The sequence below is a fragment of the Mustela putorius genome, unplaced genomic scaffold (assembly GCF_011764305.1).
Source record: "Mustela putorius furo isolate JIRA1106 unplaced genomic scaffold, ASM1176430v1.1 tig00000450_pilon_pilon_pilon, whole genome shotgun sequence".
NCBI lineage: Eukaryota > Metazoa > Chordata > Mammalia > Carnivora > Mustelidae > Mustela > Mustela putorius.
This window is the reverse complement of record NW_025421385.1, coordinates 3473077-3496024: the sequence shown is the minus strand read 5'-3', so window position 1 is coordinate 3496024 and position 22948 is coordinate 3473077. Positions and strand designations below refer to the sequence as shown.

The 22948-nt window shown below is 45.0% G+C and overlaps 1 protein-coding gene across 3 annotated transcripts in view; it reads right to left on the bottom strand.

The window, feature by feature from the left end:
* Nucleotides 1–20908, bottom strand: part of CUNH6orf118 (chromosome unknown C6orf118 homolog) — a 36989-nt gene extending 16081 nt beyond the window's left edge. For all 3 annotated transcript variants that reach the window (XR_006606788.1, XM_045080065.1, XM_045080064.1), the window contains exons 1-4: nucleotides 20841–20908; nucleotides 12367–13040; nucleotides 11397–11519; nucleotides 10200–10259 (exon numbers count right to left, since the gene is read on the bottom strand). Coding sequence is in view for 2 of the 3 variants with exons in the window: in XM_045080065.1 (XP_044936000.1) it covers nucleotides 10200–10259; nucleotides 11397–11519; nucleotides 12367–13040; nucleotides 20841–20865 (882 nt within the window). In the remaining variant the exon portion in view is untranslated. The remainder of the gene's footprint in view (nucleotides 1–10199; nucleotides 10260–11396; nucleotides 11520–12366; nucleotides 13041–20840) is intronic.
* Between the last annotated feature and the right edge of the window lie 2040 nt (nucleotides 20909–22948).

Sequence of the window (22948 nt, the reverse complement as noted above, 5' to 3'; positions counted from 1 at the left end):
TAAATAAATTGTTCCAAGTATCTTATCATGAGCACCAGAATTATTTCTAAATTGATGAGAAACCATTTAATTTGATTATTCTACATGGATATAAAGCAATGCTAAACTCAAATGTGGAGGAACAAAGATCTCTGCTTCATTAAGTGATAGGTTGCCACATTTCCAGAAACAGAAAGAGGGATCTGACACCCTGTTGGCCAGGGAATTTTCATGCTGATATTTGATTGGGATGAAGGCATGTATGCTCCTTTTGGACTCAACCTCAAAACCCAAGGAATATGGTAGACCCCCAACTGGAGGCTTTGTTTATTCCTGTCAAACAAAAGTTTATTTTTCTGCAGCATGAAAAGCTCAAAACATGCACGTTTGGATTAAGGAGTAAATCAGAGATGGGGAAGATGGCAATGAAGTAGGAGGACACCAGGCTCACTTCATCCCTCAAATACAACTAGCTAACTATCAAATCCGTAAATACCCCCCCAGAAATTGAGCTGAAGACCGGCCGAACAAACTCCACAACTAAAGGTAGACAGAAGCCCACATCAAGGAAGGCAGGAAGTGTGGAGACGTGGTTTGGGAGAGAAATGGGTGGTGGCCAATGTAATGAGGAGAGTGCTACAGTCTCCAATAAGGGTGAGAGACAGACTAGCACATAGGGTAACCCACAAGGGGGAACACAAATCCCCATACCAATTGGCTTGGAAACAAGAGGGGCTGAATTTCATGAGTTCTTGCAACTAGTAGGGCTTAAAGCCTTGAGTTTTAAAGGTCAGTGCGCCTGGTTCAGGGAGAGCTCCAAGGTCATTGGAGCTACTCCAGGAGACAAGGCAGGGCAAGCAGCAGAGATACAGAATGGAAACAGCAATCCAAAGAGTGCCTGGAGCACATAGTGGGGAGGTTATTTGCTCATCTTGGAGTATGTCCTAGAGAGGACGTGTTCACAGAGAGACCCCTCTGGGAACAAAGGAACTGACAAGCACCATTTCCTTTACAACCCTCAGCATAAGCACAGGGCCACCTTCAGGAACCAATGCTACTTGGACACTCTCTACCTAACTTGCTTATACCAAGCTCTGCTCAGTGGAACCCACTATCCCAGCCACATCTGCCATGGTCCTAGTAAAGGAGATCTCCTGTCCCAGAAGAATAGCCTAAACCCCTGCCAACACCATATCTCCCAATCTGGGAGTTTTCCAGGGCCTCAGTGCCAATGGTAGTGGTGACAAGTCTTATTTCAAAAGCAGAATACGCTTAGTTAAAGTGCACCACATTCAGGCAAGGGACAAAACACTGCCCACAATAGACAAAGAGAGCCTCTGCAGATAACTGTCCTAAAGGATAAAGTGGCCAGGAAAAAGCAGCAGAGTGCATGCAGCACACATTGGAGACACTCCCTGAAGTGCCAGGCCCTGTGGAATAGGGCACAGTACATGACAGGGCACTACAGGACTCTTCTTCATAAGGCCATTAACCTCAAGAACAGGGAGATGTAGCTGACTTTTCTAACACAGAGAAACAGGAATAGACAAAATGAGAAGACAAAAGAGAAGACAAAATGGGAAGAGTTTGTCCAGATTGAAAGAACAGGATAAGGCCACAGTCAGAGATCTAAGATACAGATGTAAGTAACAATCTTGAAGGAGTAATGATCATAAAGATATTCACTGGACTTGAGAAAACAATAGAAGGCAGAGTGAAGGAAAGTAATCAAGCTGAACAAAAGAGAGTAAAAAGACTTATGCAAAACAAGAATAGACTTAGGGAACTCAGTGACTCCATCAAACATAATAACAATCATATTATAGGGATTCCAGAAGCAAGAGAGAGAAAAGGGGACATAAAATTTATTTGTAGAAATAGCTAAAAATTTCCCTAATCTGGAAAGGGAAAGAGACATTAAGATCCATTAGGCAGAGAGAACACCCAACAAAATTAAAATTTTTAAGATTTTTTTTTTTAATTTTTAAAAAGGAGGGGTGCCTAGGTGGCTCAGTGGGTTAAAGCCTCTGCCTTCAGCTCAGGTCATGATCCCAGGGTCCTGGGATTGAGCCCCACATTAGGCTCTCTGCTCAACAGGGAGCCCGCTTCTTCCTCTCTCTCTCTGCCTGCCTCTCCCACTTGTGATCTCTGCCTGTCAAATAAATAAATTAAATCTTTAAAAAAAATTTTAAAAGGATATCCACACCAAGACATATTGTAATTAAGTTGGTAAAATGTAGTGATAAAGAAAAAAAATTTAAAGCATTAAGTCATATGTAGACAGGGGCACCTGGGTGCCTCAGTGGGTTAAAGCCTCTGCCTTTGGCTCAGGTCATGATACCAGGGTCCTGGGATCGAGCCCGACATCGGGCTTTCTGTTCTGCAGGGAGCCTGCTTCCCTCTCTCTCTCTGCCTGCCTCTCTGCCTACTTGTGATCTCTGTCTGTCAAATAAATAAATAAAATATAATAAAAAAAATTTTTAAAGACATATATAGACAGTTACATATAGGGGAAACCCTACAAGGCTATCAGTGGATTTTTCTGTAGAAACTTTGCAAGCCAGAAAAGGGTGGCATGAAATATTCAAAGTGCTGAATGGGGAAAATCTGTAGCCAAGAATACTCTATTCAGCAAGGCTAAAATTCAGAATAGAAGGAGAGATAAAGAGTTTCCCAGACAAATAAAAACTAAAGGAGTTCATGACCACTAAACCAGCCCTACAAGAAATATTAAAAGGGATATTTTGAGTATAAAGAAAAGACCAAAAGTGACAGTACCAAAGGTAGGAAACACAAAAGCAGTACAAATATTTCTACAAAAGTCAGTCACGGAATTCACAAAATAAAAGGATATAAATTATGACACCATATACCTAAAATGTGGGAAGGAGAGGACTAAAGAACGTGTTCAAACTTAAACAATAATCAAGTTAATATAGACTGCTGTATGTGGATTTATTTGCAAACCTAATGGTAACCACAAATCAAAAACCAGTAATAGATATACAAAGAATAACAAAATCCAAATGTAACACTAAGAAAACCAACAAATTATGAAAGAAGAAAAGATCAGAAAAAAAACTTCAAAAACAAAGACAAAATAAGTAACAAAATGACAATATATACATATCTATCAATAATTACTTTGAATGTAAGCAGACTGAATACTCCAAGCAAAAGACACAGGATGACAGAATGGATAAAAAACAAGACCCATCTATACGCTGCCTACAGGAGACTCATTTCAGACCTAAAGAAACCTGCAGATTGAAAGTGAGGGGATGGAGGAATATTTATCATGCAAATGAGTATCAAAATAAAGCTGGAGTAGCAATATATATTTTAAAGATTTTATTTATTTATTTGACAGAGAGATAGAGAGTACAAGTAGGCAGAGTGGCAGGAAGAGGGAGAAGCAGGGAGCCCAATGTGGGGCTCGATCCCAGCACCCTGGGATCATGACCTGACCTGAAGGCAGCTGCTCAACTGACTGAGCCAGCCGTGTACCCCAGACAATATAGATTGTAAAACAAAGACTGGAACAAGAGACAAAGAAGAACCATATAGAGTAACAAAAGGGGTAATCTAATAAGAAGATATAACAACTCTAAATATTTATGCACCCAACATGGGAGCATGCAAATACATAAAGCAGTTACTAATGAACATAAGGGAATTAATTGATAGTAATACAATAATAGTAGGGGACTTTAACACTCCACTTAAATCAATGGACAGATCATTCAATCAGACAATCAGCAAGAAAACAATGGCATTGAGTGTCACATTGGTCCAGGTAGATTTAAGAGATATATATTTTAACATTCTACCCTCCAACATCGAAATACATGTTCTTCTCAGGTGTACATGGAACATCCTCCAGAATAGATCACATATTGGGCCACAGAAACAGTATTAACAGTTCAAAGAGATCCAAGTCATACTATGCAGCTTTTCTGATCACAATGCACTGAAACTAGAAATCAAACACAAGAAAAAAATATGGAAAGACTACAAATAAAAGGATGTTAAATAACATGCTACTAAACAATTAATAGGTTAACCAAGAAATCAAAGAAGAAATCCAAAAAAAGTACATGGGAACAACTGAAAATTTAAAAAAACACATGGTCCAAAACCTCTGGGAGGCAGCAAAAGCTCTTCTAAGGGGGAAGTTTATAGCAATACAGGCCTACCACCAAAGGCAAAAAAATCTCAAATAAACAACCTAACCTTATACCTAAGGGAGCTAGAAAAAGAGCAATAAACAAAACAAAAGAAGAAGAAGAAGAAGAAGAGGAAGGAGGAGGAGGAGGAGAAAAAGAAATAATAAGATTAGATCAGAAATAAATGATATAGAAAGAGAAAGAAAGAAAGAGAAAGGAAGGAAAGAAGAAAGGGTAGAACAAATCAATGAAATCAGGAGCTGGTACTTTGGAAAAAAAAAAACTAACAAAAATTGTTAAATAAAACTATATAGGATGCCTGGGTGGCTCCGTTAGTTAAGCCCCCAATTCTTTTTTTTCTTTTTTTTAAGATTTTACCCATTTATTTGAGAGAGAGTCAGAGTGAGATTACGAGAACAAGTTGGGGGAGAGGAGCAGAGGGAGAAGCAGACACCCTGAAGAACAGGGAGCCTGACTTGTGATTTGATCCCAGGACACTGGGATCATGACCTGAGCCAAAGATAGACGCTCAACCAACTGAGCCACCGAGGTGCCCCCTTTTTCTTTGATTTTTCTCTTTTCTTTTCTTTATTTTGTTTTTTTTTAAGCCTCCAGCTCTTGATTTTGGCTCAGGTCATGATCTCAGAGTTGTGAGATTGAGCCTCATGTCGGGCTCTGTGCTCAGGGAAATCTGCTCAAAATTCTCTTTCTCCCTATCTCTCTCAAAACAAATAAATCTGTAAAAATAAATAAGTAAGTAAGTAAAATTACAAATGAGAAAGGAGGAAGAACTACCAATATCACAGAAATACAAACAACTACAAGAGACGATTGTGAAAAACCATATGCCAACAAATCAGACAACCTAAAAGAAATGGACAAATTCCAAGCAACATATAACCTACTGAAGAAATAGAAAAATTGAATAGACTATGTGCCAGAAAGGAGATGGAATCAGTAATCAAAAAACCCTCAACAAACCAAAATCCAAGATCGGTTGGCTTCATAGCTGAATTCTACCAAACTTTTCAAGAAGAGTTAATACTATTTCTCAAACCATTCCCAAAAAATGGAAGAGGAGGGAGAACTTCCAAATTCATTCTATGAGGCCAACATTACCCTGACACCCATAAAAGATAAAGACGCCACCAAAAACAAAACAAAACAAACAAAAAAACATACAGACCAGTATGGTTGATGAACATAAATGTAAAAATACTCAACAGGGACACCTAGTGGCTTAGTTGGTTACATGTCTGCCTTCAGCTCAGGTCATGATCCCAAGGTCCTGGGATAGAGTCCCACATGCAACACCTTGCTCTCCTGGGAGCTGCTTCTCCCTCTGCTCCTCCCCCAACCCCATGCATTTCTCTCCCTCTCTCTCTGACAGATAAATACATAAAATCTTTTTTAAAAATCCTCAACAAAATGCTAGCAAACCAAATCCAACAATACATTTTAAAAATCATTCACCACAATCAAGAGGGATTTACTCCCAATATGCAAGTGTAGTTCAATATTTGCAAATCAATGTGAAACATCAAATCAATAAAAGGGTAAAAACCATGGGATTATTTCAATAGATGCAGGAAAAAAGCATTTGACAAAGTGTAACATCCATTCATGATAAAAGCCCTCAAGTAGGTTTATAGGAAACAAACCTCAACATAATGAAGGCCATATATAAATATATATATACCAAACATCATACTCATCAGGGAAAAAATGAGAGCTTCCCCTCTAATGTCAGTAACAAGATAAGGATGTCTACTCTCACCACTTTTATTCAAAATAGAACTAGAATTCCTAGCCACAACAATGAAACAATGAAATAAACAAACAAACAAATAAATAGTATCCAAACTGGAGAAGTAAGACTCACTATTTGTAGATGCCATGATACTCTATAAAGAAAACCCTAAATATCACCAAAAAACTACTAGAACAGATAAATGAATTCTATAAAGTTGCAGGATACAAAATTGATGTGCAGAAATCTGTTGTATTTCTATATGCCAATGATGAAGCAGCGGAAAAACTAAGAAGACAAGCCTATTTACAATTGCACCAAAAATAATAAGACACCAAGAATAAACCTAACCAAAGAGATAAAAGACCTGTACTCTGAAAACTAAAATATTGATGAAAGAAATTGAAAAGGACACAAAGAAATGGAAAGAGATTCCATGCTCATGGATTGGAAGAGGAAATATTGTTGAAATGTCTATACTACCCAAAGCAATCTACAGATTTAATACAAACCCTACCAAAATACCAACAACATTTTCCACAGAACTAGAATTTTTAAAATCCTAAAATTTATATGAAATCACAAAGAACCCCAATTGCCAAATCAGTCTTGAAAAAGAAAAGCAAAGCTGGAGGTATCACAATTCCAGATTTCAAGTTATATTACAAAGCTGTAGTAATCTAAACAGTCTAGTATTGGCACAAAAATAGACACATAGCTCAATAGAACAACAGAAAGCCCAGAAATGAACCCACAATTATATGGTTGATTAATCTTTGACAAAGCAGGAAAGAATAGCCAAAGGAAAAGGATAATCTCTTCAATAAACAGTGCTGGGAAAACTGGACAGCTACATTGAGAAAAAAGGAAACTGGAACACTTTCTTACACCATATACAAAAATAAGCTCAAAATGGATTAAGAAGGGCACCTGGGTGGCTCAGTTGGTTAAGCGTTTTCCTTTGACATGGGTCATGATCCCAGGGTCCTGGGATGGAGACCCATGTTGGGCTCCCTGCTCAGTGGGTAACCTGCTTTCTCTCCCCCCACTTGTGTTCCCTTTCAAGCTGTCTCTCTCTATATATATAAAATAAATAAATAAAATCTTTAGGAGAAATGGATTAAAGGCCTTAATATGAGACCTGAAGTCATAAAAGTCCTAGAAGAGAGCATAGGCAGTAAGGTCTCTGACATTGGCCTTAGCAACATTCTCCTAGATCTGTTTCCTGAAGCAAGGGAAATAAAAGCAAAAATAAACTATTGGTACTATATCAAATAAAGCTTCTGTACAGTGAAGGAAACAATCAACAAAAATAAAGACAACCTATGGAATAGGAGAAGATACTTGCAAATGACATATTGAACGAGGGGTTGGTATCCAAAATATGTAAAGAACTTAAACTCAACACTCAAAACTCAACTCAAGACTCAACACACGAAAAACCAAATAATCCTGTTCAAAATGGGCAGAAAGGGAGTGCCTGGGTGGGGAAGTCAGTTAGGGATCTGACTCTTGGTTTCAGCTCAGGTCGTGATCTCAGAGTTGTGGGATTGAGGCCCACATTGTGCTCCACACTGAGCATGGAGTCTCCTCGAGATTCTCTCTCTCTCTCCCTCTGCCCCTTCTGATCCTGCACTCTCTCTCTCTCTAAAATAAATAATTTTTTTAATGGGCAGAAGAAATGAATGACATTTCTCCAAAGAAGACATCAAGATAGATGGCCAAGAGACATGAAAAAATGGTCCGCACTACTCACCATGAGGGAAATGCAAAATAAAAACTATAATGAGATCATCACCGCGCAGCTATCAGAATGGCTAAAGTCAACAACACAAGAAACAAGATATTGGTGGATTTGTGGAGAAAGGGGCATGCTGTTACACTGTTGGTGGAAATGTCAACTGGTGCAGCCAGGCTGGAAAACAGTTCAGACATTCTGCGAAAGGTTAAAAATAGAGCTACACTACAATCCAGTAATTGAGGTACTGGGTATTTACCCAAAGAATACAAAACACTAATGTAAAGAGAGACATACACCCCAATGTTTACAGCAGCATTGTTTACAACAGCTAAATTATGGAAGTAGCCCAAGTGTCCATAGACTTACAAATGGATAAAGAAGACGTGGTGTATGGATATACAATGGAGTATTACTCAGCCATAAAAAAGAACGAAAACTTGACATTTGCACCTACATGGATGGAGCTAGAGAGTGTAATGCTGAGTGAAAAAAATCAGCCAGAGAAAGACAAATACCCTATGATCTCACTCACATGTGGAATTTAAGAAACAAAACAAAAAAGCAAAGGGGGCAAGAGACAGCAATAATCCAAGAAACAGACTCGTAACTACAGAGAGCGGATGGTTCCCAGAAGGACGGGGGCGGGAGACGGGAGACGGGAGACGGGAGACGGAGGGATGGGGATTAAGGAGCACGTGTGTCCTGCGGACCACCTCGTGGTGTGTGGAAATGATGAATCACTCTCTGGTACTCCTGAAACGAAGATGACACTGTATGTTAGCTAACTGGAATTAAAATAAAAAAATAAAATGACTCCAGAGGAAAAGAATTAAGAAGTAAATCAGAACTGGCCTTGTAAAGCTGTGAGTTTTCTCAGATCCAAAGAAACTATACTTCCCAATGTAGAAGATAGGATGTTTAACATGTATTGGATTCAAGAAGTCAAGAGTAGTTTTAGCAGCGTCACTCTTCATTTTCAAGACTGAGAAAGTTACTCCTGCTCTGTTCTTCTTACTGGAACCTTCACACGTGTGGACACAAGCCTGGAGGGAGTCCGCGGGCTTGTGAGCTGGGGGAGGGGGATCCCCGTGGCCAGTCATCACAGTGCCTTCTTCGTGCTTTCCCTAAGGGTACCAAAAGCACCTGCTCCCTGGTAATTCTGGACAGAGCGCCACTTCCATTCCTAAACTGTTTCTACATGGTTACTTTAGTGGTTTGGGAACATTGTCAGCATGTCCGCATACGCCCCACCCCCAACTCTGCCTCCCGCTTCTGTGTCTGGGTCCAAATTCCTCTTGTCTCATCAGGACTCCTGTCACTGGATTAGGAACACCCCCACACAACGACTTCATCCCCACTTGATTACGTTTGCACAGACCCTATTTCCCAGGAAGGTCACACTCACAGTTTCCAAGCGCATATGGTGTTTCGGAGGACACTACTCAGTCGGGCACAGCTGCCTCGTGCGGGACGTGCAGCGAAGGCGTGTCATCCAGGCCACCGAGTGGCACTGGTGTGCTGAGGACAACTACTACTTAGCTACTCCAGTAGCTAAAGTTCAATGAAGGACAGCGTAAAAAAGGTGTTGGAAACTCTATTTGAGGTATTTATGGGACATCTTCTAAATTTTATATCATTGTTATAACAAATTACCATACATTGTGTGCCTTAACATAAACCTATCGCCGACGTTCTGTAGGGCAGGAGTCTGGGTTCGCTCTGCTGGGCCCTGCTAGGGTCTCCCTCGGCTGAAATCAGGGTGCCGGCTGGGTGCCTTCCTTTCTCACGACTCTGGGGCAGAATCTCCTCCAGGATCCCTCAGTGGTTGGCAGGACCCACTTCCTTGAGATTGTAGGACTGAGCCCCTGTCCTTGCTGGCTGTCAGCTCCTGGATGCCTCTCCCTAGTCCCTGTCTGTGGGTCCTCCATCCAGAGCCCCCAACAGCCATGGAACCCTCCTCTCCCAGGGCATCTCTCTGACTCCCGCTCGGCCGCTTCTCCCTTCTGAGCGCAGCCAGAGAAGGTTCTCTGCTGGGAGGGACCCGTGTGATCAGATTGGGCCCATCCAGGTAACTCTGGAAAACCTCCCTATTTTTTAGGTCTGCAATCTGCTCGCTCTGGACACCTAAGTGTTCATGTCCAGCAGGAAGCTAGAAACAAGTATAACCTAGAACCCCCAGGAAATATCTGGGTGACATACACAGAGCTGGGGGTCAGCAATGCAGGGGTGTGCACGTGTAGCTCATAGCCAGGGCAAGAGGGAGAAAAGAGAGGGACACGCCTGGGGAAACAGTCCGGTGAGGACGGGGTTACGGAAGGGAGGAGCCAGAGAGGTCACTGAGGATGGGTGGCCAGAGATGCCGGCAAAGCCCAGGAGCTGTGTACGCCTCCTACCATGCCACCACTCACTCTCCCGTGGGCAGGAGGGAAATTCTTTACCCACGGTGTCCTTCAGCTCTAGAGACACAAATGGGGCTTCTTGGATTCAGAATGCTTTCCCCCACTCGTGAAACGGGAAGAAATGGAGTAGTCTCTATTCAGACGCCTGGAGGATGGGCTGTTACCTTGTCCTGGGACGTGGCCCGGGACTGCAGAAGGATTGCCATGTACAGTTCATATTCATCCTGTACCAAAACAACCAAAAAATTCATTGAAAATGTGTTATATCACCACAGTGTAAGTTTCTTCACAGGGACAAATAATACGGAAGTTAAGGGTGTCAGTTTAGATCATTTTAAAAACTACAAAATGTTCCTTCAATATATAACCCACAGAACACGCAATGAAGTGTATAAAATCTCACCAACTTCAAAGCACATTTGAGCATGAACTGTTGATCACCTCAGAATAGCTTCCTAAAATATCCTGACACACATACAACATGTAATCTCCTGCCATACAGAGGCTCAGTGAGTCCTGCCCACCCACCAGGACTCACTGAGTTCCATGGCCGTTGGGGGCTCTGGGATGGAGGACCCACATACAGGGACTAGAAAGAGGAGCTCCCTAGGGATGGGGACGTTCTCTGGAGAACAGGCTACTGTGTGGCTGCTCTTAAGCATTCCTTGTCTTCAGGACTTAGGCAATTGCAAGATCTGGAAGCAATTTCCATAATACCCATCACTCTTTTACCCCCTATCCCCACCTCTTTCCTCTCTGAAACCCTCAGTGTGTTTCGCAGGGTCCATAGTCTCTCATGGTTTGTCTCCCTCTCTGATTCCTCTCCCTTCACTGGGTGTTATACCTAATTAATGAATCACTAAACCCTACTTCAAAAACTAATGATGTACTGTACAGTGAGTAACTGAACATAATAAATAAACAAATACACACACACATGCACACTAGATCCGGAAGCAACCTCTTTTCAACTCAGTTTTGATATGAAGGTCACTTTCATCATGAAATCACAGCAGATTTATAATTCCATAAGAATGTATATGAAATAATTATGAATACTTATAAAATTTAAATGTTACATATGTGCAATTTAGAAAAACCTATAAATAATTGGGAGATTTTAGTGGGGGGGGTGTGGGCTTGAGGAGTGAGCTAGCTGGTTATTTACTCCCATGGCCTACTTGTAATTGATGTAATGTAATGTGTATATGCACATTACTTTGAGTCTGTGAGTGATTTTCATCATCTGTAGGATGGAGGCCATAATGCTTAGCAGAATTTCTGGGAGAATTGAGACTCTGTGTGCAGAACATCATGTGTGGCTCTCAGTGGTTATGTGAGAAATAAACATTTTTTATTACCTTGACTTCTTTCAAGATGTCACCAAATATCAAAGAACTATTGCAAATATCTTCAAAGACTTCTCCAAAGATGTGCAGTCTGTTGAACTGCTGAGGTTCACATATGCACACTTTCTGGAGCTCCTGGTCGAAAAACAGAACCCGTCATTTCAGGATGTCTTCATTTTCCTTTCCAAATAACTTCTCAGGTGGAGGAAGCTTTCTATCAGAGAGCCCAGCTCCCACCACCCCAGAGTTGGGTCCAGGCAGAGCCAGGTAGCAAACCAAGGGGCATCTGATTCCCTCTGAGCAGTGCTGAGAAGGTCTGACTGCATGTTTGTCAAAGTCATTGATCTACGTTTTTTTAATTCACTCCCTTACATGCTGTACTCGAGGACACTGCATCCACAACATCCCCAGGGTCTTCCTCTTTCCATTAGTCCTCTCAGCCAAAACCCTCATCAGGTTTGGTTATTTCTCAGCTATGCTGCTCTCTCTTCCCTTCCTGCATTTTCACTCTTGCATCACATCCGTGGTCCCTGTGGATGACTCACAGGCCCCAGGGAGTTCACCAAAGCTCTTCCCATCATGCTAACCATGTTCCATAGACATGGGTGACTCTGGGAAGACTGTATCTACCTAACCATCTACTCACACCTCACTCTCCCTGCACATGCTTCCATAGTGAGTTAGGCAAACCTCTCCTCAGATGAGTCTGCTATCCATGAACATTGTATACCACAGCTGCCAGGCAGTATCTGATGCCCTGCTTATGAGGTCCCCTTCAACTGACCCATTTCCAGACTTAGCCTTCCTTTACCTCCCCCTATTATCATCTACCTCATGCCAGATGTTCTCAGCACCTGCTATGTGCACTCTTTTCTACCTGGAAATGTAAAGGAGGTGCCTGAATGCAGGTCTCCACCCATGACATTTAGACCCCAGGAACTACAGCAGTGTGACCACAGTACAGCAGAATCCTCCTCCTCACCTGTTCCAACTTCTTTTCATGGCATATCGCTGCCTTTCTCCCAGTGAAATCGTGCTTCATGAGATCTTGTTTTGCAAGAACTTCTTTTTGGAAGCACAGGAACTTTCTGTACTTATCTGCCTTTGTAATACCAGCTAGGTAGGAGCTGATGTACTGGTACTTATCCTTGGGTGGGGGAGACATCACACACTGACGGCTGGACTCCACTGTTCTGTACTTGAGAACCTTCATCTCTGGCAATCTCAGCTCTTCTCTTCTCCGCAGTTCTGCAGAAGCCTCTTTTCCTGGAGCCTTCCTTGGAATGAAGTCCTCTTCTGAAGTGCGGGATATAGGCTCCAGAGGGTCCAGATACCTGAATAGTGGTGTGGTCTGGACATCTTTTGGACTCAGAGCTGTATTGATGGTAAAATAAGCCAAAGCATCTTTCATCTTTGCAATCTTCTTATCAGATGGTTTCTCTACTTTGAAGATCTTTTCCCCTTTTGGTCTATTGGCATTGGGCCAGTGATAGAGGATTGTCTCAGGAGGCCTGTAGAGCTTATTGGAATTCAAGTGCCCAGAGGTGTAGAGATAGATGTCATCTCTGTGATCTTTCTGAAGTTTGTTCAAAAGCCTTGTTAGATTGCATAAAGGCCTATCACCTTGCACTCCACAGTGCTTCCATCTCACATAAACTGGTCAGAAGAGATAATAAGGTTACTAAATATTAGTTCCACAATAAGATAACAGCTGTGTGCATTTGCTGAGCTTGCATATCCCATTCCCAGAGGAGGAACCAACAAACACAGACAGAAAACAACACAAAAGCCAGGCCTAGCAGCCAACGGGGGGCTGCTGGATACACAGGATACACAGCTCTGATCAGAAAGTCCAGGGACTTGCAGGGATGTCTGGCTGGCCTGCTCAGTTCATAGAGCATGCAATTCTTGATCTTGGGGTTGTAGTTTCGAACCCCATGTTGGGTGGGAAGATTACTTAAAAATATAATCTGGGGGACACCTGGGTAGCTCAGTGGGTTAAGCAGCTGCCTTCGGCTCAGGTCATGATCCCAGCGTCCTGGGATCGAGTCCCGCATCGGCCTCCTTGTCTGCCTGTGCTTGCTCTCTCTCTCTCTTTCTGATAAATAAAATCTTAAAAATAAAATAAAATCTGGAAGGGAGTCAGAGAGAGAAGCGAGAGGGAGGGAGGGAGGAAAGGAAGTCAGTCAGTCAGTCCGTCCGTCCGTCCAGGGCCCTTCAAAGCCAGGAAGAATGAGGAAGGGATTTTTGGTTCAACACAGGGTCTCTTACCATAGTAGCAAAAGTTCTGAAAGGAAAGTTTAACAGTGTAATTATAATTCCTAATGATGGTGCTTAGAGACATTCACCCCTTAGAAATAAAGACGGATGTTTTTCTTTCTCTCTTCATATTGAAATGACTCAGAGTCCCTGATCAAACCCCTCAGTGACTGCCGAGCCAGGCACCCCTTCTCCTCCCATCCCCACTTGTAGGAAGATAAGGAGTAAGTTGATGAGGACCCCAGCTCCTTCCACAAAGGGCCCTGCTTCTCATATGCCCCAGTGGTAGGGTCTATGAGGGCACATGGTCCAGGACATGAAACTGTAAAACCTGAAATTTTGAGTCAGTTTCCTGACCACGTGATCTCAAAAAGCTTACATAATCTCTCTGAATCATAGTTTCTCCCTCTGCAAGATCAGGATAATCATCCTACTCAAAAGGATTGATTGGCAGCTAAATGGAATCACATTTGTCAGAAAGGCCCATGGCCTGAAACAGACACTCCATAAATGGTATATATTTTTAAGAAAGGATTCTAGGACAGGGGACACCTTCTGAAATGCTTCTGGTAAAACATGAACTGGCCCAGACTTCAACATGGGGAAAGGAGATTTCTTTTTGGCCACGCACTGTGAGGGCCACAGAGCAGATAGCCCACAGCGTCACCTTCCCAGAGAACCCTGGAGGAACAAATAAGCAGATTCTCTGTCCCCAGCATGTGACCTGAGCTGGGAAGGGCACTGGCAGCAGAGTGGTAAAGCAGGCCCACTAGAGGCCTCAAGGGCCCATTCTGAACTCCCACAGACCACGCATTACTCAGTCTCTCTGGTACTTTTAAGGATTCCATCTGTAACTGGTTTTGTCCCCATTTTGTGAAAGGGAAGCTGAGAAGGAGTTCTGGGACCCACTCAGGTCCAGACACCTAACTAGTGGCAGAACTGATTCCTGAATACAGCATTTTTAACCAAACCACTAGATCATCTCTCTCATTCCACAGGGGCCTGGCCAACACAGGGCAGGACTTTCTGGGACCCAAGCCACATCCAAATCCATTTCCTTGACCAAGCCATGTCTGAAGTAATGATGATGAATCAGGATACGTGGTCTCCTCTGTTTTCACCTAAGAAAAGAAAGGCCCGGAGAATATGAAGAAGTAGAATCACTTCTATTATTATGTAGCAAATTATCACTAACTTAGTAGCCTCAAACTCACGTATTAGATCACTATTCTGCAGGTCCAAACTCCAACATGAAGGAGTTGGGTTCTCAACTCAAGATACTACAACACAGATACCAAAATGTGGACCTGGTTGAGGTCTTGGAAGCTTTCAGAGAAAACTGGCTTCCAGGTTCATTCCTGTTGTTGACAGAATCCAACTCCTTGAGATTGTAGGACAGATGTCCCCACTTCCTGGCTATTGGTGGGGGTCACTCTAAGCTCCCAGTGACTGCCCTCATACCTGAACACACGGATCTCCTCATCCCTGAGTCCCCCTTCTCATACTTCTCATGCCCTAGACCTCTGACGCCTCCTCCATGGCCAGCTTCATGTGATTAGGTCAGGCCCACCCAGCAGGTTTCTTGTCTTGAGGTCACTGGTACTGTGGGACATAGTGCAATCACAGAGCACTCTCTCATCATGTTCAATGTCTTCAGGACTGCCAAGTACAACACCAGAGGTCAGGGAAACTTGAGCCATCTCTGAGTTCTCCCCATCTCAGGATGCTGACGAGCCCAGAGCACAGTCTCTCCTTGCATTGTCCCATGAACAAACAAATGAACCTTTCCCATCTGTGTGGTCAGATAGTAGAGCAAATACTTACGGCAGTAGGATTCTTGAGAATTTATCCCTATTGATCAGCTTCTTACTTCAAAGAAACCACTTATAAAATGTTAAAATATTAAAAGTACCATTTTTGAAGACAGTTAATCATTATAATTAATCAAAGGCATAAACATTAAAGAAGACACGTTGTATTTGTTGGGCTTCTCCAGAGGACAAAACCAATAGGAGAGAGAGAGAGAGAATATGTAAATAGATTTGTCATAAGGATTTGGCTCACTTGGTTATGCCCGCTGGCAAGTCCAGAATCTGCACGGTCGTTCAGCATGTGGGATACCCACTTCATGTCCAAGGCTTTCTGCTAGAGAATTCCCTCTTGCTCTGGGGAGGTCAGTCTTGATTCTACTAAGGCTTTCAACAGATTAAATGAGGCCCACCCACATTTCAGAGAGCAATCTGCGTGACTCAAAATCTACTGATAAAAATGTTAATTTTTTATCCAACAAACATCCTTAACAGAAATATCCAGAATGAAATGGGCACTGTGCCCTCGCTGAGGTGAAGCCTAAAATCCACCATCATGCACGTTACTCCAATTCTCTTTGGAAAGTGGGAGAAGGAGGCAGCTCAGTTGTTTATTTTATTTCTGAAAAGGATTTGAAACCTCCAGAAAATGAGCAAAATCATTTTCCTACTTAGAATTTTTTTCTTTAGATTACAACAAGACTTGCTTCACTAGATTTAGAGATTCTGGATTTCATTTCTCTTTCCCAAGTTCTTACAATATGTACCAGGGCTCCCATACTGGCACAAATATTTTAATTTTTTTTTTTTTTTAGCTGAAAACATTGTTTGTTATTTGCATGTTCTTCCATCTCAATCTGATAGAAAAAGAACAGAAAAGGTTGAAATAATTCATTGGGAAATGTGCTTCTTTGCCAAATAATCTGGAAACAAATTTGTTTTAAGTGAAACCAATGTTAAATAGATATTGATAAGACATAGTAATAGGTTTGGGGGATTAGTTTCAAGTTAATAAATATTTAAAGCATTAGCATTTGAAATTTTTAAACACAAGGCATAGTTACTGGTGTTTCATCTTTTCCAAGATGAAGCAGTAGGTCCTTAATGTCAAAATTATTACAAGTCACTTTCCTGTGTTTTGTGGTCTTGGGGAAACTTGGAATCCCATAGAAGCTGAACATCTTTTTGGACAGTTTCCCTCACCTCCAGACTTAAGTTAGCAATATCCTTAGTATGTGTTAGAGGCAAGAATTGAGAGAAAAGAGCAGCCAATCCTAGCCCCACAGACTCCTTGCCCTGTGGGGCACATACAGCCAGAGGAGAGCCCCGGGGCCTTGGGGAACCAGGCAGGCCAGGCTGGATGTTTGAATCCCTTGAAGCATCCACATGGGGCCCCTTCTGTCTGTGCAGAACCTCTTCCTCTGGCTGTTTGGCTCTCCCCATTTTAATCACCTGTAGGATATTTAAAACTTTTCTCAAGATTGTAAGCTCTCTTTCCAGAACTCTGTGGTTGGCTTTGTACTGGCTACCCCCTGTAATATCCTTCCCCTGTGATTTCTACTTTTTCTCAAGGGAAGAAACTGTTTTATTAACATTGGCATCTCCAGAAAAAGACCAAAAGTAACTAGTTTGCTTCATGAGTAAATGTGGAAAAGAAATCATATTTTTAAAATTTTTAAAATTAGTATTTTTTAAAGATTTTATTTATTTATTTATTTATTTATTTATTTATTTATTTATTTGACAGAGAGAGAGAGCAGGAGCACACAAGCGAGAGGAGTAGGAGTGGGAGAGAGAGAAGCAGGCTCCCTGCTGAGCAAGGAGCTGGATTCGGGACTTGATCCCAGGATCCTGGGATCATGACCTGAGCCAAAGGCAGTTGCTTTGTGAGCCACCCAGGCTCATATTTTAGAATGTTAAATAATAAGGTCAAATTCTACTCTGTACCACACTGCTGTCTCCCTCAGAGGACTCCTCAGCAGCATCTGAAAGTCCCGTAGAGACTGAGCTACCTGATGGGGGAAATGTACCAGCCGGGGGAGAAGCACACATCTCCAGTGCTAGAGTGAGAAGGAAAAACACACTTGACAGGACTTATCTTAGATGGGCTGGGCGTGGGAAGCAGATTAAGGGGTCCACCCAATTCTATGTTGCAGAGGAAGGGACTTCGCAGATTTCGTTACAGTTATGACCTTAGAATGAAGAGATTTTCCAGAGTTACCTGGATGGCCCCAATCTGATCACATGGGTCCCTCCCAGCAGAGAACCTTCTCTGGCTGCGCTCAGAAGGGAGAAGCGGCCGAGCGGGAGTCAGAGAGATGCCCTGGGAGAGGAGGGTTCCATGGCTGTTGGGGGCTCTGGATGGAGGACCTACAGACAGGGACTAGGGAGAGGCATCCAGGAGCTGACAGCCAGCAAGGACAGGGGCTCAGTCCTACAATCTCAAGGAAGTGGGTCCTGCCAACCACTGAGGGATCCTGGAGGAGATTCTGCCCCAGAGCCTTGAGAAAGGAAGGTACCCAGCCGGCACCCTAGCAGGGCCCAGCAGAGCAAACCCAGACCCCTGCCCTACAGAATGCAGGCAGGGTGTTTCCCAGGCCTGGTGGGGCTGGAGGGTGGTGATGCTGAGGTGGGGGTTAGTCGCCAGCAGAAGAGGCAGGAAAATCGCTAAGTAGTCCTGACAATTCAGTGATAGCCTGAAGTGAGGGGAGTGAGGTGGGGGGGGCATGCACAGGACACCCCCACCCCCCAGACCAAGGATTCCAAATGGAAGAATGCAGTGATACCGCCTAACATTACAGAGGAGAGGCTCCGGTTTCTTTACGTGCATATTAAAGAAAATATAGCCTCCAAAGGCTGGAAGACTGTGAAAATCTCCCCGCGGCCCACTGCACAGCCGCTGCAGAGCCGGGGTGCGGGGCCTGCACCCTGCCTCTCTGGGGGGCATACCTTTGTTCTGCACCCGATTTACTTGTAAGAGTTTTATCTGGCAACTCATTTTCCCTCCTATTTTTTAACTTATGGGAGGTGTACTTACTAAGAAATACCAAAATAAGAAGAGCCCCTTCTCTGTTTCCAACCACCGTGTTACACGGTTGCCCGAGGGTACGCAGTCAGCTTGTGATTTAAATCTTACGGGGCAGTTCTTTTTTTTTTTTTTTTTCTTTTTTAAATTCTTCTTTATTAACATATAATGTATTACTAGCCCCAGGGGTACAGCTCTGTGAATCGCCAGGTTTACACACTTCACAGCACTCACTATAGCAATGTCCACAATGTGAGGTGTCCACAACCCAATGTCCACAACCTTCCCCAATGTCCACAACCCAACCACCCTGTCCCTACAACCCTCCCCCTGGCAACCCTCATTTGTTTTGTGAGATTAAGAGTCTTTTATGGTTTGTTTCCCTCCCAATCCCATCTTGTTTCATCTATTCCTTCCCTACCCCCCAAACCCACAGGTTGCCTCTCAACTTCCTCATATCAGGGAGATCATATGATAACTGTCTTTCTCTGCTTGACTTACTTCGCCCTGCATAATACCCTCTAGTTCCATCCGCGTGGACATCCAGATGGTCAACAGACACATGAAAAAGTGCTCCACATCACTGGGCATCAGGGAAATACAAATCAAAACCACAATGAGATACCACCTCACACCAGTCAGAATGGCTAAAATTAACCAGTCAGGGAATGACAGATGCTGGCGAGGATGCGGAGAAAGGGGAGCCTCCTACACTGTTGGTGGGAATGCAAGCTGGTGCAGCCACTCTGGAACACAGACATGGAGGTTACAGGGCAGTTCTGGAACGCTGAGTACCGCGCGCACAGAGCTTACGGGGCAAAAGGGGCCTCAGACGTTCGGTGCACGCAGCACCGCGTCTGTGGGCCCCCACGGGCTCCACCTCCCGCTGCCGGAGCACCCCTGGGCCAGACAGAAACAAGTATCGTGTGCAAAACCGAGCCATTGGACGACTGGCAGGGCCCCAGGTGGACCTCACCGTGCAGGGAAGCCCCCCCGGAAGCCAAAAGGAACTTGGAAACGCGGAAACAGCACGCCTGGAAAGTCAGACCGCGCCGAGAGACTAGACAGACGTGGGCATGTAGAGCCTTTATAAAAACGGGGTTCTCGTGCACACAGTCAGTGAGTGCAGTCACTGCTGGAGGACCCGACGCCACCCATGGTCCGGAGCTCACGGGAGAGGAGTGCCCTGCACCCCTCACTTCACCGCGGGGGAGAATGAGCCACAGGTGGTTTCATTCTGGCCTGAGGGGGTCAGTCCAGGCTACCTGCTCGCCTGCTCTCACCAGCCCACCAAGGCGGGTGCCTAGAAGGGGCGCAATGCCCTGCAGGGAGTGGAATGGATTTCTTTCTTTTCTTTTCTTTTAATTTCTCATGCTTGAGTTTTCTGGGGTTTTGTTTGTTTGTTTTGTTTTTATTTTATTTAATCATTTGACAGACAGAGATCACAAGTAGGTAGAGGCAGGCAGAGAGGGAGGGGGAAGCAGGCTCCCTGCTGAGCAGAGAGCCCGATGCGGGGCTCGATCCCAGGACCCTGAGATCATGACCCGAGCCGAAGGCAGAGGCTTTAACCCACTGAGCCACCCCGGCGCCCCTGGAATTTCTTTCAACATGGTTATAACTTAGACTCGACGACTCCGTGCAGCAAGCTTTCTCCCAATTCAAAATTCCTCGGGATCAACGATCCCGTTTTCAGGCCGCGGTGTGGCGGAAAAGCGACGGCTTCGGGGTCCGGTCCTAGAATCACAGCAGTAACCCTCGCCTTCGGGGACCGGAAGCTAAATAAACGCGACGGCCGTCCCGTGGTGGGCGGCTGGGGGAGGACGCCAGGGTGGCGGCGTGCCGGGGAGCGTGCCCCCCGTGGGAGGCTTTTTGGAAAGCGCACTCGGACCACCGTCTGGAAGTCTCCCCCTTCGGCTCGCCTCCTCGCAGAGGACACACGCGTGCGCAAGCACACACACGGCCCGCACACCTGCACGCACACGCGGCCCGCACACCTGCACGCACACACACGGCCCGCACACCTGCAGGCACACGCGGCACGCACACCTGCACGCACACACACGGCCCGCACATCTGCACACACGCACATGGCACGCACACCTGCACATACACGCGGCACGCACACCTGCACACACGCGGCACGTACGCACGCACACGACCTGCTTCCCCAGAGTGTGGCTCCCGGGCTTTCGGAGGTGGCACCGCGTCCCCAGACGCAGTCCCACTCCCTGGGCACCCGGGGCTGAGGGGCAGCCCCAGCAAGGCTTTCGTTTTCCACCCCGGGCTGGGAGCCCCTCGGGGTCTGGGCAAACCGCAGGTCCCACAGACCTCAGCCTGCAAACACAGCGCCGGGCGCGCACTTACGCTCGGGCTCCGGAGCCCCCGCCATCGCCTGGGCTGCGCGGCTCAGGAGTGCGGCCCCGGTTACCGCGGAGACGGACAACATTCGAAGCTCCGCCCCCGCTGGGCGGGGTTCCTCTGCTACTGGGCCACCCCCCCAGCCCCGCCCTCCGCCCCGCCCTCCCAGGCAAGCCTTCCTGAACCGGGAGTACCAGGTTTCCTGGCTTATTTTACTTTTTGAATTAAAACAATTTCTTTCATTTGAGAAACATCAAAATACCCTGTACTCTAATACTTTCCCAAAGCCTGGAGGTCGAAAAAGCAACTGGTCCTTGGCTAGGCATCTTTATAGAGACATTCAGGTTGCACAATGCACACCGAATGCAACCGTACCTGGCTTTCTAGCACGTAGTAGGTGCCAGTCACTAAATTATCACTTAGTTATTTTCCTAGTACGGATATGAGATTACGTGAGGTAAAATAACTTGGCCACCATCAGTTAGCAGAGTAGAAGAATGTAAATGCACATCAGTTTGCAGTCTGTGTTCTTTCCTCAGGCTATGCCATGTGCCAAGGGAAGAAAAGCAAAAATTCTCTAAGTTTCCTATCTTTGAAAACTGTCGTTCTATTTAAATTTCTTTCAGCCAGGGAGAATTCGAGTGTCCTGGCATGGTGGCTGCAACTCTCAGACGTGACCTCAGGCGGCCGCTCTCGGCTGCGCAGCTCACCGAGGAAGTGGTGACGATAAGGTTAGACAGTGTGTGCGTGAGAAAGTCGGGCACACAATCTCCTTTCATCTCCCCTGGTGCTGGTCACTTTGTAGGGTGAATGCTTTGGAAAGCATGAAGTTGCCCTGGCCCTAGCATGGCTTCGGTGGCTCCATACATAGGAGCATCTGGATTCGATTTGGAATAAATAAAGAAAGAAATAAAGAAAGAACAGAAGCATTTCCTGATTTTCTCTCTCCAGCATTCACCGTCTTTAGGCATCTGACCATAACTAGAAATGCTGACATGAAAATACACACACTGCGTAAGGTTATCTAACTAAGCATTGACCCAGGACGAGAGAAGATTTCTCCACATTCTGTTAATTATAAATTAGGGTGAGATGTGTGGCAATCCATGTTTTTGTATTACCAATTATTATTGATGAAACAATGAGCCTTTCTGCTCCAAGCTGTTTAGTGACTGGGTGGCGGGCAGGCAGGTGGTGACAGAGGTATTCTCTCTCCTTCCACGGTGGGCTCAGAAGACAGAGCTCCTGGCCCTGGGAGAGAAGGCCGTGGAAAGTGTGGGCCCCCAGAACCAGTGGGACACTTTCCAGAGCTCAGCCTGTGCCGTCTTCATTGGTTTGAGAACGGATATTGGTACTATTCATTGGTACGAGAACGGATTTGGTTCATTCCACATGGAATTACAGATCAGAAAGAAAATAATGTATTTCTCCCAAGTCATCCCGAGTAGGACACATACACAGTTAAATTCAACCGTCTCTCATACACCAAAGATCAGGAAATCAATGGTCAAATTGCCATCAAACATTAAAACCCAGTGCAGCTCTCCGACCGCTAAATATTTCAACAAGGTGTTTGAGGCAGAAAGATATAATTATCGGTGAAACTAACCGGTCCGCCAAGATCAGGAGATCTTGCTTGAGGCCAGATTTCTGGGTAGGAATCCCCAAGACCTGCTCGCCACGCAAACAGCGAGCAGATACTTGACTTCGTGCTGTGCTAGCTTGTTTTTCAGCTCTGGGTGGCGCTGGAACACACCCTGAAGCCCTCGGCAGAGCTGCTGCTGAAAGCTGCCCCTGCGGATGAGACTCGGGCGCGCGTCCCCGCGAACTCCGTTCTGCGCTAGCTTGTTTTTCAGCTCTGGGTGGCGCTGGAACACACCCTGAAGCCCTCGGCAGAGCTGCTGCTGAAAGCTGCCCCTGCGGATGAGACTCGGGCGCGCGTCCCCGCGAACTCCGTCCTGCACGCACGGCCTCTCACCCTCGGAGCATTCAAAGAGAAAGCACGACGTGTTGTCGGCTCCTGACGCTCTGCGAAGAATGCAGAAACGCACGATTCATTCCCTGCTCTAAAGATGCTCCGTGGAGAGGAGACGAACCCCTTAAGGGCAAGACGC